Source organism: Melanostigma gelatinosum, assembly GCF_949748355.1.
Source record: "Melanostigma gelatinosum genome assembly, chromosome: 18".
Lineage (NCBI taxonomy): Eukaryota > Metazoa > Chordata > Actinopteri > Perciformes > Zoarcidae > Melanostigma > Melanostigma gelatinosum.
In genome coordinates this window covers 18119357-18135237 of record NC_136651.1, presented here as the reverse complement: position 1 = coordinate 18135237, position 15881 = coordinate 18119357, and the positions used below count along the sequence as shown (strand labels likewise).

The following is a 15881-nucleotide window of genomic DNA, read 5'->3' as shown; positions in this document are numbered from 1 at the left end:
AACACAAAACAAAAACAATGATTAGGTCAATCGGTGGGGGGGGGGGGGGATGTTTCCACTGAAACGTGATTCTTCCGCTCGCATGTCATGTTCAGAGTGCAACGGTGGAAGGAAAAAAAAAAAGCCAGAAATTGTAAACACGTCTGGCCGTGAGTCATGAACAGCAGACAGGATCTCGCGTTATTGAGGCCCGACCGATTCATTTGTTCGCGGACAAAGCTGAAGAACACCGTGTGCGGCTCCATCAACATGGAGCCCTTTGTTTTTCAAAACGCTTTGCAATAAAGAGAAAATACATGCAGAACTAAGCTTCACTGATACACAATCTGTTGTGTATCAGTGATACACCAATGCAACCCTTTGTGAAAACCCTGCTCGAGCTCACAAGTCAAATAGTTCTTCACATGATCTTCATCTGACATCAGATGTACTTTCTTCACGTGTAGCTTTGGGAAGTTGGTGTTGTCACAAAGGGAAGCGTGGACACTCAGGTAGAAATTAGAGCGTTATAATATTTGTCATCAAGCTATAATATAAACCTCGCATCGAGTGAGAGCTTTCACGTGACATGAGAGGAAAATAATACAGTGAAGATCGGCGCCCACATTTTGATCATGACGAATGCATTTTGATCTGATTGCACAATACCAACTTTAATAGAAATAAAGGAGCATAAGCCCAGACAGCTGTATCACAAAACACAACAGCTGGTCAAGAAAACGCACAAAGAAACAATGCCAAAAGTAGGCCAGGGCAGATGGGTATTAAGATGAGAAAATAAATAAATAATAAATAAAACTAAGAATGTTTGGCAAAAGCGGCAATTACGTAAAACCTAAAATAAAAAAGATATTTAAGCGGGAAAACAAGCCTCGTGGTGTATTTGGGTGTATTTTTAGATCATCTTTAGCCCCTTGACGCATACAATAACGTTTATGGGATTGCGAGCGCTTTGCAGGGGATTAATTGTGATTGCTGCGGCCGAGATATGTGTTCAGGCATATAAACTCCTAAAGCTCCGGAGCCCCGCGGCGGCAGATGGGCAGGACGGGATGATGCAGGCACAAATGAAGCTTTCATATTTTCATGTAACATGCCTTAAAACGACGACGCAGGAGATGGAAGTCGTTACTGGGTTTTCCTGGAACAGCGATTTACAATTTTAGCCACAAACATTCACCAAAAAATGTTTTTCCCAGTGTTTGTCTTTCTGGATAACGGTGGTGGGGAAAAACAGTTATCACAAAAGGAGGAGGAGAAAAAAAAGAGGAACTCGTCACTTCTTCCAAAGCATTTCCTGTCTTGTACTGTGAAGCGGAAAGGGAGCAGTGAAATGTGGAGGGAGACCGGCGGTGTGATATTTTTTTTGGCTTTCCACTAAGGCCTTTCAGCCGTGGGTCCGTGGGATACGGAGCAGAGGGCATTAAACCAGGGGGGCCACAATAGTGGAAACTGATGCTTATCATTTGCTGTGCTGGGCCCTCCGTGGCTTTAGAGGCCATTTAGCTCACTATTTGGCAGGGCGAGTTGCACAAATACCCTATTAACCTACTGTGCCTCCACCTATTTAAGCATGTGCATGTTTTAGGTCAGTTGATTCTGGAGCAGTCCTTTGGTTGTTCAACTTCAGACATGCAGGGAATGACGTCAATTCATCACGTCAACTATTTTATTTTGTGCTGTACGAGTTTTTATTTTATTATAGGTTTTTTTAATGTTTTAACTATGCTTTTTACTATGTTTTTACTATGTACTGGCTCTGTGGCACTCTGAGATAAAAAAAAAAAAAATTAAAAGTGCGTTACAAATAAAATACATTATTATTATTATTACACCTTATTTTTAAAAGGTGCATAATACGAGATTGGGAGCATTGCCGGCTCTCAACGAGGCGAAAGCCAACGTGCCAACAGCGCTAACAGTACAAACTGCAGGCAAACGTGCTGACAAAGCTCACGGTTTTACCTGAGGGAGAACCGGAGGGTGGATGGTACCCTTCAACGACGACGCTGTCAGGAAGAGCTCCGGAGGACTTTACTCCACTACATCTTAAGATAGCAAATAGTTGTTTGCTGCTGTACTGACGTGCTGAATGTCGAATATTGTTCCTTTAAACATAACAGCCAATCTTCTCGCTGATGGTCTCGTTTATGTATACAGGTCATATTGAAGCATCAGTATTAAATAACAATCCTTGTAGTAACTTGCACAACAACTGAGTCAACATTTTCCCCTTTTTTTCCTCCATGTTAGCCTATTGAGCTTCATTGGCCTTTTTCACATTAGACAAATATTTTTGGCACGTCATACAAGTGTAAATTAGAAAATAAATGATGGCTGAATAACATTCCGCTGCGTCCTTTCACGGTCCTGTGCATACTGGCTCACGGGTACACCGTCATGGTTCACGAGGACGCTGCGCCATCAATCATGTTATATGTAACATCTGTGCTTTTCCTACCACGTCATGTCAAAGCTTCGGCGGGGAAAAGGTCTGCGGGTTCAGACGCACCATGGAGTCACACGGATCACGATATTACTCCACCATAAGAGAACAAAACTTTGTATGGTTCCCAAAAAGGTCTACTTTGATTGTTTGATTAAAAAGTTGAAATTTCACCACAGGACAGAATAAATGTTGCCCCGTCTGACTACTTTGATAAACTGGACAACAACCAACATATATATTTTATTTGAGCTTAAAGGACATCATCAGCTGGAAGGTGAGGCAGAGAGCAGGAAACAATAGGAACAGGAAGTGACACCATGGGTCTACTACTGTTGCAGTCAGCTTCCGCTTGGTGCTGGCTGTGGGATCTGATCAGTGTAGGCGGCAGAGAGGGAGCAACAGATGGCCGGGGGATTACTCCCACAATCTCTAAGCGCTCTCTCTGCCTCTCATAATTCCACTACTCTGCCACTCGCTACACTCAACCACTCTGCCTGCAGCGCTATCCTTTCTGGTCCTGCGGGGGCCTCCGTTTCTCATCCTTTATTACATTGTTTTCTCGTGGTAGCTCATCGACGACTCACTCAACTACGGAGCCAAAGTCAACAGGCTCCACGCAAACAGTGTTGCTGCAGTTGTGTTGACTGCTACTGCGTTCTTAATCCTGGAGCATGTGCCGGACAAAGAACTGTTTCATCCCTTTTGGAGTATCACAAACATGTCCTTATGAAAACAGAAGAATGAGCACACAAAGGTCGTGGTGATGCATGAAACATCCTGAGCCAGGAGAACCCTAGGATCAATGTAGGAAGCATGGAGCTAGTTTACTTGCACCAAAAAGGACTAAAAACGTTGCTTGGCAAACACTTGTGTCATGCAACAAGAAATGTTCCAACACCCTTTTTTCCATTCCCGATACCGATACCTGAACTTGCGTGTCGGACGATAAACAACGAATACAAACAACTGTATTCATTCAAGTTTCTCTCGCCAGAAAACTAAGTTGTACAAGATTACACTGTGCTGCCCAACGGCTGCTAACAGCTGACATTAACTAGCTCTCCTCCTGCCGATTTCAACACGGATTTCTTGTTCGCAATGTTATTAGAAAGGAAAAACACAAGGTGCACCAGCCAGAGTGTTTACCCACAGGTGCGTAGTACTAGCTTGCACATGTGGTGAACTGACCGGGCAGGATGTACGGATCGTGTAGTGAGTGATGTGTGTTGTTGCTGTTCCTGTGGAGGAAATACCGCCATCTACTCAATCCAGGACCAATTCCCTCAAAAAAAAACTTGCAGGAGACCCTGTTGAGACCAAGACCACCCATAAAAGCTGCCGTCCGCTAGCTGTGTGTACGAGCTCTTAACCTGTACTCCAGCTACCCCTCTCTACACTGGAGCGGTCACGTGTCATGACTCTGTACAGCTCCCACACTGCTGCATCACAGGGTCCATGTGAGCCACGCGTCCATTCAGCCCTGGCCTGATCGGTGGCAGCAGGAGTCCCCCCCCCTGCCCCCCCCTGCATGTCCACTCGTGAGGGCAACCACTTATCTGTTGTGCAAAGACATCGCCATGGTGATAGGGCATCTCGACTCCCCAATAAATAAGCAACATTGTAAAGCTGTGCAATCAGAGGGATGCGTCACGTCATCCGCTAATCACACAACCCCCCTTTTTTTCCCAAGCACCCTTTCCCTCCGTTATCTCCGGGCTGCATAGCTCTTGTGCCGGCTGACGTTTGTCACGACCGCGATCGATAAACGGACTGAGCGCGAGCTCCAGGACCCGTTTGGCACAATAACTCTTGATTGTCGGCGCCATTGGGCTGAACTTTCTGAAGCAAGAGGGGCCGAGCTGACTTGCCTCTTATGTGACCTTTTCCCTGCAAGGAGCTGTTCTCTTTCTCAGCCTGGTGTATTGATGCAAGAGCTCTTTTGAGGCTTGTTGTTTAAAGGCTTCACAGAAACACACTTTGATTTTTCTTCTTTTTTTTTTTAAAGGAGCAGACAGGTTCATTGATATTCTGTTGGACTTTGTGCTCCCCATACACTCCTAAAATGTGTTGTGTACCTGCTGCAGTTTCTTTTAGTGCCACATGTGGAGTGGCTGATGTGCGGTCAGTCTTACTTATATCTCTAAAAATGTAACATAAATACTCTTCCTGCAGCCTTTGATACTGGTGGCACCATGCCTGTTCTGAAAAAAAAGCTGTGTCCTCCAGCATCACATTTTTATGAAATATAATATAAGGCGTTTTAAGGGTCAGGGAGAACGAGCTGCGGCGCTACATCGCACAATAAAGGCCGAATAGTCAATGTTTAAAGGGTGCATTGTCTGAAATACAGACAGAATTTTAGTTCAAACATTCCAAAGATGAACTTAAAACAATTGGTTGAAAGTGTTGACGTTACGTCAAAGACGTCCATGTGTTGCGTTGCAGAGATATCTGCTGAAATGACAGCTCTTGGCCGAGTAAAGAAACGAGGCTCGAGGCTGAACTCGCGACGTTTCTTTGAGACTAATGGGTAACATCTAACGTTGGCTATTTAGCGAGACCTCGTCTTTAGCGCAACTGATGACAACCGTTCTGAAAAACATCCCAAATGCCGTCAACATATGGTTTTAATGCGTTTGTTTTCTTGTTAAACCGAGCTAAGCAAGCTATAAATGCAGAGTGACGACGTTGCAAAAGCATTAAAGAAACAGCCGATCATGACAGAAGGTGTGTGCTGGATCGCAAGCACGCATGACTGGAGGTATCTGGATATTTGAAGAGAATTAGGAGTGTATGAAGTCCTGTATTTTCAATCAAACATTAGGGGGGGGGGGGGGTAAAGGCCTAATACTCTCAGTTATTTACTCATACATGTCAGGCACACACTGTATAATAATAATTAGTATTTGACCGCCCCCCTGAGAGTCTCGGTACAGTGCTCGCCCATCTGGTGGAATCATTTTGAATTCTGGGACGCCCCCAAGATTTCATCTCCTGCATCATCCTCGATATTTAAAAAAAAAGCCTTAATTTATAAATTATGTTTAAAAGATTTTTAGAGTTTAAAATAAATATCCTCATTTACAAAAAAATTAAAAGAGGGTGAAAAAAAGAAGAAAAAAGTTTTCTTCTACATTTAAGCCCTTTTTTTAAACAAATATAATAACCCTTTATGCCAAAATGTATGTGAAAAAAAAAAGATATTACACGTCGTTTGTCGGGGGTGGCTCCATCATTACAGACTGGACCAAAATGCTGGCCATTGGTCTCGCTGGCACAGAACAGGAAGTTGCATAATGCGCTCTGCTGCGGTAAAGGATGCTAGGGCAGCAAGGATTGTCCGACTTCTGTTTAGTGTTAACCCGGTCAGATTTAGTCTTGTTATTCCCCATTAACATGTCCATGGAAGGGAGACTCTGAACTGGTTTTGAATCTAGACATAAAGGTCAATAGTTACATTGTTATTATTATCATTTGGAACCCTAAATAAAAACATAGTATAATCTTTTGGGAGGAGGGGATAACCCATAATGAACATATTTTCTCTCTCTGATGAAATAGTAAAAGCTACGTCTTCTAGTCATCCTCTGAACTAAACAGCATGGACCCCCAACTGCTCTTATCGTTATCATATATTCATTTTTTGGCAGCTTTGGCAGCCAAGATTAAATATCCAGCAATGGTACACTAACCCGTACTATTACCATTGCTGTAGATGGGATTTCAAAAGGGACAGTTCCACTTGCAACTACGGTAGAAAGAAAATAGTTCCGACATGAAATCGCTCACTACGAGGTTTAAGGATGATCTTGAGGAATCAGGTCTTGATTTCTGGAATAGAGGCATTGCTGTTGAGTTTTTAAAATGTATCGTGATGGCTCTCACAGCAAAACAATCTACCTGGATAAAAAACACTACAGGGGAGAGGACAAAATAAGGACTTTTGATTTCAGGGTGAACTGTCCCTTTAAGCATCTGCTGATCAATTAAAAATCAAATAACTTAATTTTTAGCCATCAATATATCATCTCCTGATGCATAACTCTTACTTTAAACTCATCATCCAACACTGATCATAAAGTATACTGTCTGTTGTTGTTGTGATATTCATAAGTCAATACAACAGGATCAGTTATGGGCTAACGTTAACAGCTGGTGTGGCAGTCTGTGGAAAGCTCCGATAAAATAGAGCTAACATAGAGAAACAGCTATGCGACTGATGCTTTACATTGTCCTCATCAACAGTCTGCGTTTACAAAAAGTAAAAATAAAAGTTAAATCACGACAGGACACTTTTCTTGTCCCTTTAGGGGGGGGGGGCATCCTGCCACAAAACCAATCTGCAAGATTTCACTGACATGATCAGATTGAATATAAAAACACTCCGCTTGTAACTTTTACGTGTGAAACACTTTGTGTCGTTTCTAACCACTTGAAGAAATACTAAAAGAAGAGAAGTTAAACTCACCTCTGACACAAAGTAGCGACATGGCAAAGCGCTTCTTCCAGTAGTTTCACACAGTTTTGCGGCTCTCAGCGGAGATTTACTCCGTCCGGCATCGTTGCACGCGGTTAAATGAATTTTTCAAACCACCGGTAAGCTCCGAAACGGGTGTTTTTACAGGTGGTTTTCCGGTGCTGGACTTGGGCAGAGAGCGGCGGCCCCCCGCCACGGCCACGCCATTATTAAAACTCTCATCACAGGTTTCACAGACTGACGAACAACCTGAGGGCACGGAGGAGAGGGGAAAAGGCGGGGTCGAGGCACCTGCTTACTGGCGTCCGTGGTGTCCAATGAGAATGCAGCGTCGCGCTGGAGGGCGGAGCCGTTTGAATCAGCAGAAATCTGACCAATCGCTGAGAGGGACAAGGTTGGAGGAAGAAATCGGGTGACGTAAACAAATTGTAAGGAGACCAAACTCCTGTAACATTATTAATTAAGATAGCTGCCATTTGTCTTGTTTTACTTTACCTGCGGCTTCAAAATTTGTTAAATTCATTCATAATTTGCTTTTCCACAAAAAATGTGTCTTTATGTGAATGTGAATGGGTATAAATTAGAAAAGGACAACGTTTGACTGTTCTTATAATATCTGCACCACACATAACCTCACTGATTTCTTAGTTTCACAATTCTCTAATTATTCTCTCATGCATCTTATCAATGCATCATGCCCACATATTACTGGAACTTGTTGCATCAAGCTACAGTTGCTGCATACTATAAAAACAAAATCATTGCTGAAATGTCAAGTCAGGTCAGGATTATCAACCCACTCAATAATTTAATAGAAAAAGACATATAGCCACATAAGTATCAAACGTAGGCTGACACTATATGTGCCCCATGCTAAGGTGTCTTATGTACACGCATGATATAACCAAAAGGATCCCACACAACAATAAATTACATTTTGTAAAAGGGAGTAAAGTATACACTGTACACCTGTAAGAGAGCAAAGATAAAAACCAACACCACCACCCTGTGTAATTAGTGAGTCATTGCATTTGGTCCTGAAGACTTTATTCAATTGTTTAATCGAAAGAGTGGAGACAAAAAGAGAGCTTTGCTCATAGGAGTGCTTTTTTGAAATATAATATTTATAATCATACAGTTGTAAAATAATTAACTATTTAAAGTGTTGGGATTTACTCTAACTTCCTACACAGGACAGTGTTTTCATGCTGTCATTCACTCACAAATCTCTCTGGCTCTCGCTCTCTGGCTCCTGCGCATGACTGTGGATGATGTAAACTCATACTGAGCACAGATGTTTAAAGATACGAGATAAAGTATCTTCATTCAAATTATGTTTTAGGTCAATTGTTCAGATGCTGATCAGCCTTCAACGTTGCAGCTGCGGGTTTTGTTTTCATCACAAGATTCTACCTGATCACCATAATGACGTCACGTTTGCGAAAGCCCAAAGCTTTCTGAATGAACAGGTCTCTCGCCGGGTGTGGTGGCGCGCGCCTGTAATCCAAGTTACCGGGAGGCTGAGGCTGAGGCTGCAGGATCGCTTGAGCTCGGGAGCTCTGAGCTGCAGCGGACTATGAAGATCCGGTGTCCGCACAAAGTTCGGTATCGATATGGTGCTCCAGGGGGAGCCCGGGACCACTAGGTCGTCTAAGGAGGGGTGCACCGGCCCAGGTCGGAGACGGAGCAGGTCAAAGCCCCCGTGCCGCTCAGTAGTGGGATCGCGCCTGAGAGTAGACGCTGTAGTGCAGCCTGAGTAACACAGCGGGACCCAGTCTTTTTACACTCTTTACTGTTCAGCTGATACAACAAGGTTCTTTATATTCTAGTTCCCATGAAAGCATTCAGACCAGTTGTGTTTGTTTGTCCTACAGCGCCTCCACCTGGAGGAGAGGAGCGATGAGCAACACATACAGCAAACTAACGGGGCTTTCTTTATGACATTCAATCAACGTCATGGAGAGATGAACAGTCACAAACAAACACTTTCCTCTTTGTTTTTCTGTTCAAATAACAAAAATATGTCCAGAATAATTATTCCAAGCTTTATTAAAAGTCTCGATTCACAAATATTTCAAAATGTGTTTTTCTATCTTGTTGTAAGTTTATTATGTTCCAATGAGGGATTCTTATATCAGCCTATATGAATCTGTATGGTGAACAGAAGCGATGAGCGAGCACTACAATGGTGATATACTAAATTCCCTGGGTCTAAGGTTCTCTTTAAAAATGGCAGATGCATACTTTCTTGTGGTACATATGTTATATACTATTCTATTCATTTAGGCGCTCTCTATAATTCGACACTCAACAGATACATCTGTGGTTAAAGAGAAGATGAGAACCTTTGAGGACAGACAGAAGCTGGTTCATGACCACGGTACATCTTCAGTTTGGAATGTTTTTCATCACTTCCTTGACACACCATGGATTGTTAAAGATATGCATAGATTATTTCATCTTATTTTAAATATTTAGAAACTGAATCCTTGTGCATATTGTTGTATGTTTTGAAAAGTGTTTTAAAATGTTCATGTGGGACTAGTTTTAAAATAAATGTGCTTTAAAACAAACATGACCTCTTCTCTTTCGCAAACTTTATTTTCCAAGTCATTTTTAGTAAAGAGCCAGAATTACACCTTACAGCAGGGGTCTCAAACTCCCGGCCCGCCACGTCATTTTATGTGGCCCGCGTATCCGCCAGCAAAAAAAAAATTTTAAATAAAGAAAAAATGATTTTTCTTTTTCTTTTTTTAAGTTAGACTTGAAAATAAAAATATCCCCATTGTCGAAATTATGAGATCGAAAATCGAAGTTATGAGATAGAAAGTCATAACTATGATAGAAAGTCATAATTATGATAGAAAGTCAAAATAATGAGATTATGAAAATTATGAGATACTTAAACACACTCATAAAAGCAGCTCTTTCGCTGGTTACTGTACATTTGAAATGGAAATGTATTGTGAGTACATTGAAGACTACTTTAAACGTGCCTTTAAAAACACATGAAATACTTCATGTCGGATTGTGCAAACGCACCCTTGAAAGGATTTTAAGCTTTGAACAAAGTTATTGTAATAACTTGTGTTTGATATTTGTCTTTGCTATTTTCTCTAATAGTTTGATCTTTGATAGAGTAATGTGGGTTCATTAACCCTCAATTAAAAGGATTTAAGTTGTAATAACAGAAATGTGCTTAAATATATTTTTACATTTATATAACTGCATGTACAATATTTTTACACTTGAATGAACAACAATCAAATGCAGAGACAGTTATTTACCAATATGTTAGGAGTAGTTACATTTACAACCGGCCCTTTGTGGGCGACCATGATGCTGATGTGGCCCGGAGTGAAAATTAGTTTGAGACCCCTGCCTTACAGGGTTAATATGGGAGGAACACTTTGTATAGTTAACGAACGATCCCTTGAGAGTTCATTTTTCAGACTACAAACAAGTGTTGAGAAAAACTAACACTGGTTTGTGTTTGGAAGAGTTCAATTTGAACTCCAAAAAGAGTCAATAACAACACCAAATTTGTGTTAAGATACTAACACTCCAAAAATAGTTGATTCAACACTTTGTGGTGTGGACCCATACTCTTCGAAAGTGTTAAAATCAATTCCTTAATGTGGCTATGCTGATTTTGCTGTGTGGTAACATAGTACAGTCCAATTAAAACATTTGTTTTTGCATTTTTATTATTTTCTTCTCACAGTTTGAAATGAGTTGTCCAGAAATTATACAAATGATCATTTTTCTTATATTCAGATAAACATCAAAAGGTATACTGTGCAGATGTATAGAGACAGACACAAACACCTTATGAAAAAATACTTCAATCTACTCGTTCAGCACAGATTATGTAAAGTCATATCACAACAGAACACCATTACATTATTGTCATTGTTATTATTAGTCGTAGTAGTAGTAGTAAGAGCAGAAGTAGTTGTAGCTTTATTTGCAGATACCATTATCGTGCTAGCGGAACCTTAGCCGTGCGGTTCTTGCCGCCCGCACTGACGGACCTTTCCACCGTTGCACAACTTTCATTTCCTGACTGGTAAAGGGTCACACACATGAGTACAGAGTTTATGTAGAGTCCACTTTACGGAGCCGAACCTTTACACGTCCACTGAAATACATTTTGACGATGTTGCGAACGCTTTGTCGGACCGGCGGCGCCCTTCTGCAGGTAAAATACAAGTCATAGTTACTCACATCCGGCATGGTGGCTCGCGCTAACACGAAATGTCGCTCTCCATCCCATAGAAGCACCACTGAATCCGTATAAGTTAACATAAGAAGCACCTTCTTAGCTGACACTGACTGACATCCTAATCATGAACAGGAACATGTACTATTATGATGCGTTAATAAACCTTTACAGAGTCAACCAATTCATAATAAATAACGGCATATGCGCTAAATTCCATGCGGTGTTTTAAAATACATAAATATATTGAGCAGATCACCAAAATGTGTTTTTTTTATACATTTTTTAAATAATTTGTGTGATTGCTCATCCATCATTTATAAAGGAAAAAACCTTGACTGGTTTAAGCTTCTCCTGTGTGACAATGTGCTGCTTTTCTTCATCGTCAACTCAATATATTTAGGTTTTTGACCGTTGATTGGTCCAATCATTCCACCTGCACATGTCAGCTTTCACTCTAAGGGGCATTTTCTGACTTGCTATAGAATAAACAATCAATACATATCATCAAAACAGAATCATGACAATGATCGTTAGTTGCAGTGCTATTTATTTTACTTTTAAATACAAGCGACATCATCTTTGTAGCAAGGATTTTGGTTTGAAAAGCATGTTCTGAGGATTGATTTAAAAATCTGAAATCATCAAACAGTAGTTCTACAATCTGATGGTGTGTGTGATTTTAGCAAACCCAGCGGGCTGCCCCGAGGTTGTGGGTCACACCAGCCCAGCAGCGATGGGCGTCCAGCCTGCCCGTGAACACCGTGGTCCTGTTCGTGCCCCAGCAAGAAGCCTGGGTGGTGGAAAGAATGGGTCGCTTCCACCGGATCTTAGAGCCGGTATCTACCCTTTTTCCTGTTCAAATAAGGGCAAATATTCCCGAGGGAAATAAATAGCAAAAGCCTGACAACCTGTTTTTCCCCCCGCTCTCTCTTTTAGGGTTTAAACTTCCTCATACCTCTACTGGACCGAATTCGCTACGTGCAGAGTCTCAAAGAGATTGTCATCAATGTCCCGGAGCAGTCTGCAGTATCTCTAGGTGAGGGATCAGTACATCAGATCAGATTCTGAGTTAATAGACATACAGTTCATTTCATCTTGTTTTTACAGACAATGTGACGCTACAGATTGACGGAGTGCTTTACTTAAGGATCCTCGACCCTCTCAAGGTACGCTATGCCCGAATGATTGTCTGCTCCCTGTGTGTTGTTTTTAGTCCGATCATAGAAATAGTGATTCCATATTTGCCGGGTTTCGCCCCCCCCAGGCCAGCTACGGCGTCGAGGATCCAGAATATGCCGTCACACAGTTGGCGCAGACCACTATGCGGTCAGAGCTGGGCAAACTCACACTGGACAAAGTGTTCCGGGTAATGACAAACCACCACTGTTTCTCTCCCCCCCCCCCCCCCCCCCCCACATTGCTCTGCAGGCTTGTAACAAAAGATGTCATGAGCACTTTGGATATTAACTTTTTACATTTCTTTTTGAAGGAAAGAGAGTCCCTCAACTCCAACATCGTCCAATCCATCAACCAAGCGTCAGACGAGTGGGGGATCCGTTGCCTCCGTTATGAAATCAAGGACATCCACGTTCCACCTCGCGTCAAAGAGTCCATGCAGATGCAGGTGGGACGAACCGAATGAATGAATGAATGAAGTCATTCATCCAGAAACATGTTTTTGTTCTTGTACAGATTACTGAGGTGGTCTCGTTTTAACGTAGAACGAAGGTTCCCCAACACATTTTTTACTCTGCCCCGTGTAGGTGGAGGCCGAGCGGAAGAAGAGAGCCACGGTGCTGGAGTCCGAAGGGACGAGGGAGGCGGACATTAACGTCGCAGAGGGTCACAAACAAGCTCAGATTCTGGCCTCGGAGGGCCAGAAAGCGGAGCAGATCAACAAAGCGTCTGGTGCGTGGCACTTTAAGAGACCCGGCTGCGTTGTTTCAGCTTTGACACTTAAGTTCAGGTCGCAGGGCCAATAAAAATACTGAAATCACAGATGAAGACGAGTTGTACACCACTAATCGATTACTTTGCTCCCTCCAGGCGAGGCCCAAGCAATCTTGGCCAAAGCAGAGGCAAAAGCGAAGGCTATCCGTATGCTGTCGGATGCTCTGACTGAGCAGGTGAACAGGAGATTCGGGTGTTTTTTCATGACATATCCATGATCGCAGTATTATTTCGTAAAAGTGAATTTTGATGATTTCTTTTTTTTTTTAAATGGTGCACCGTACAGAATGGAGACGCGGCAGCCTCGCTAAGTGTGGCCGAGCAGTACGTGTCCGCCTTCTCCAAGCTCGCTAAAGAGTCCAACACCATCCTGCTGCCCTCCAGCACCGGGGACATCAGCGGAATGGTCACGCAGGTATTTACACACGCGCATCATTTTTTTCTATTCATGTTCGGGGTATTTTGTTGGAAGTTGTTCTTGAATCTATATGGTAACATCTGGGACTCTCCCGGCACTCAGGCTATGACCATTTACGGCGCGTTGGCAAAGCCGAGCCTGAAAGCGGCGGCGGAGGAGAAGAGCAACAACTTTGGGAGCCAATCGTCTCAGTAGCGGAGGACTCGGTGAATGAACTCCAAACAGTAGAATGACACAGAAGCAGCAGCAGCAGAAGAAGAAGAAGTCTTTGGCTCCAAGGCGTCGCTGTGTGTGTAAAGTCTCACATACCTTCTGCTGACAGGACAGAAGGAGAAGAAGCTGTCAACTTCATAAACTTCTGGGATCCTTTGCCCTGGGAGTGTTGGGAAAAACATCACATCTTTTGTAAGAGGAGTTTTAATCTTCGCTGACTGTTCTTTATGCTCAGTTATTGTCAGATTTGGGGTAATTGACACCAGGCTTCAGCCAAATATACTCACACACCGGTGACTCTGGCAGGCTGACAAAATGGAGAAATTGAATGCTCGTAAATATGCGTTTTACTTTAATACGTTAATTATTTTTGGGTGATTTATTTCGTGCATCTGATCTGTTGAGGTATGTATTGTTGCACAGACCCTGGTTGAATTGGATGTAAAGGGTTAAACGTTAAAAGGAGCAGTGTCTAGGATTTAGTGACATCTAGTGGTGAAGTTGCAGATTGCACCCAACTGAATACCCCTCCGCTTACTCCTCCCTTTCCAGGCGTGTCTGAGAACTACGGTGGCCCGCAGGTAACGTCAAAAATACAAAAAAGGCTCTCGCTAAAGCCATTGTTTGTCCGCTCCGGGCTACTGTAGATACCCGGCAGCACAAGATGGCGGACTCCGTTAAGAGGACCCGCTCACTATGTAGCTATAAACGGCTCATTATAAGCGAACAAAAAAAAACCACAGGTCATCATTTTACATCAATGAAAAACATAGTTGTAAATATATTTAATTTCTGCCAATAAATCCTACACACTGTTGCTTTAAGTGCAACGTACGATTGTGTTGAATGCTTTTTTTGCCTCTTGCGACCTGTTTTCCAGCGCCGGTCCAGATAACTGCATTCAGGTTCTGTGGGTACATTAGTAATAGGAACAAGCGTTCCTTTCCTCTTCACATTTGTATTCACCTCATGGCTTATTATGGAATATATTTATTAACTGCCATGACTCTCTGCAAACACAGCATGTCTGTTATTTCATTGGCTTCAGTTGTACTTACAGGTTTTGAAAAGAACATTAATTGGCACATGCATGTCATTTGAGGCTCTCATGAAGTTGAGTGCTTGGGTAGGTCTACGACATGGTGGAACGGGACATTAAGAACTTGACTGAAAATATGAAATGATGTCGGAGGAAGAAGTGTAGAACAATTAATCAGAAACAGCTGGACTTCCTCGTAATGTCTGGAATAATCTTTAATTTTGTTGAAAGATTTAGATGGATGTTAAAGTTGACTTCCATGTTTTGGGTTAGTGTTTGGGGTTCAGCAATGTTAACTTACCATAAAAAATTTAAGTTGGTAAGGTCTGAGTGTCAATACATATATTTTAAAAAGTGCCTACGGACCAAATATACCAGAGTTGGAATGGTGTTTATATTTTAATCTTTTTTATTTATTTACTCGTCTTACATGTTGGAGCAAATTACATAGAGAATGAATGGAGAGTATGTAAATGACACCTTAAACTAAAACTATTGAGTTCCATCAGGTTTAATTGAGTTCAAATACTTTTTTTTTGTTACATCCCCAAATGTACAGAAGCAGTAAAATATTTCTTGCATATTTGTTACATATTAACAAAAGCATTTTACTCCTCACTTTAGGCATTTTGCTTTACTGCACCACCTTTATTGTTTTTGTTCGTAATCAATATTATGGCCTGAACTGTGCAAACATGCCGTCATGCATCAGTCAAAATAACCTTTTAAAGTTGTCCGTGAGAAATGTCGCTTATGACAACTTTGTATTTGAAAACTGTAAAAAAAAAAAAGTTGACAATCTTTAGAATACTGAATGAGTTTTTGGTTCCTTGACAGAGTGACACATCTTTGCTTGTTTTCTCCCTCTTGTCACGGGCTCTTTCAGCCCTCTTCTTTGCATCACAGACGGTATGGACACGTGTCGTTTTTGACTTTTTAATGCCTTTCAAATCGATATATTAATTTGAAGAATAAGAAAACATGCACCAATATCATTCGTACAATTCCGTCAATCAATTATCTAAATGCCAGTGAAGACTAACTGTAAAAGAAAAAAATATATTAATGACCGCGGTTTAGAGAGCAGCTGAAAACGTCCTCTGTTTTAGA

General features: G+C 41.9%; 1 protein-coding gene across 1 annotated transcript; it reads left to right on the top strand.

Annotated features, from left to right (window-relative positions):
• Positions 1-10993: 10993 nt before the first annotated feature.
• On the top strand, positions 10994-15479 carry LOC306792781 (stomatin-like protein 2, mitochondrial). Its single transcript, XM_079290082.1, has 10 exons — positions 10994-11127; positions 11835-11987; positions 12088-12187; positions 12259-12317; positions 12416-12517; positions 12641-12775; positions 12915-13059; positions 13198-13277; positions 13388-13516; positions 13622-15479. The coding sequence occupies exons 1-10, from the start codon at positions 11086-11088 to the stop codon at positions 13712-13714; spliced, it is 1038 nt and encodes a 345-aa protein (XP_079146208.1). The 5' UTR covers positions 10994-11085; the 3' UTR covers positions 13715-15479.
• The last annotated feature ends 402 nt before the right edge of the window (positions 15480-15881 follow it).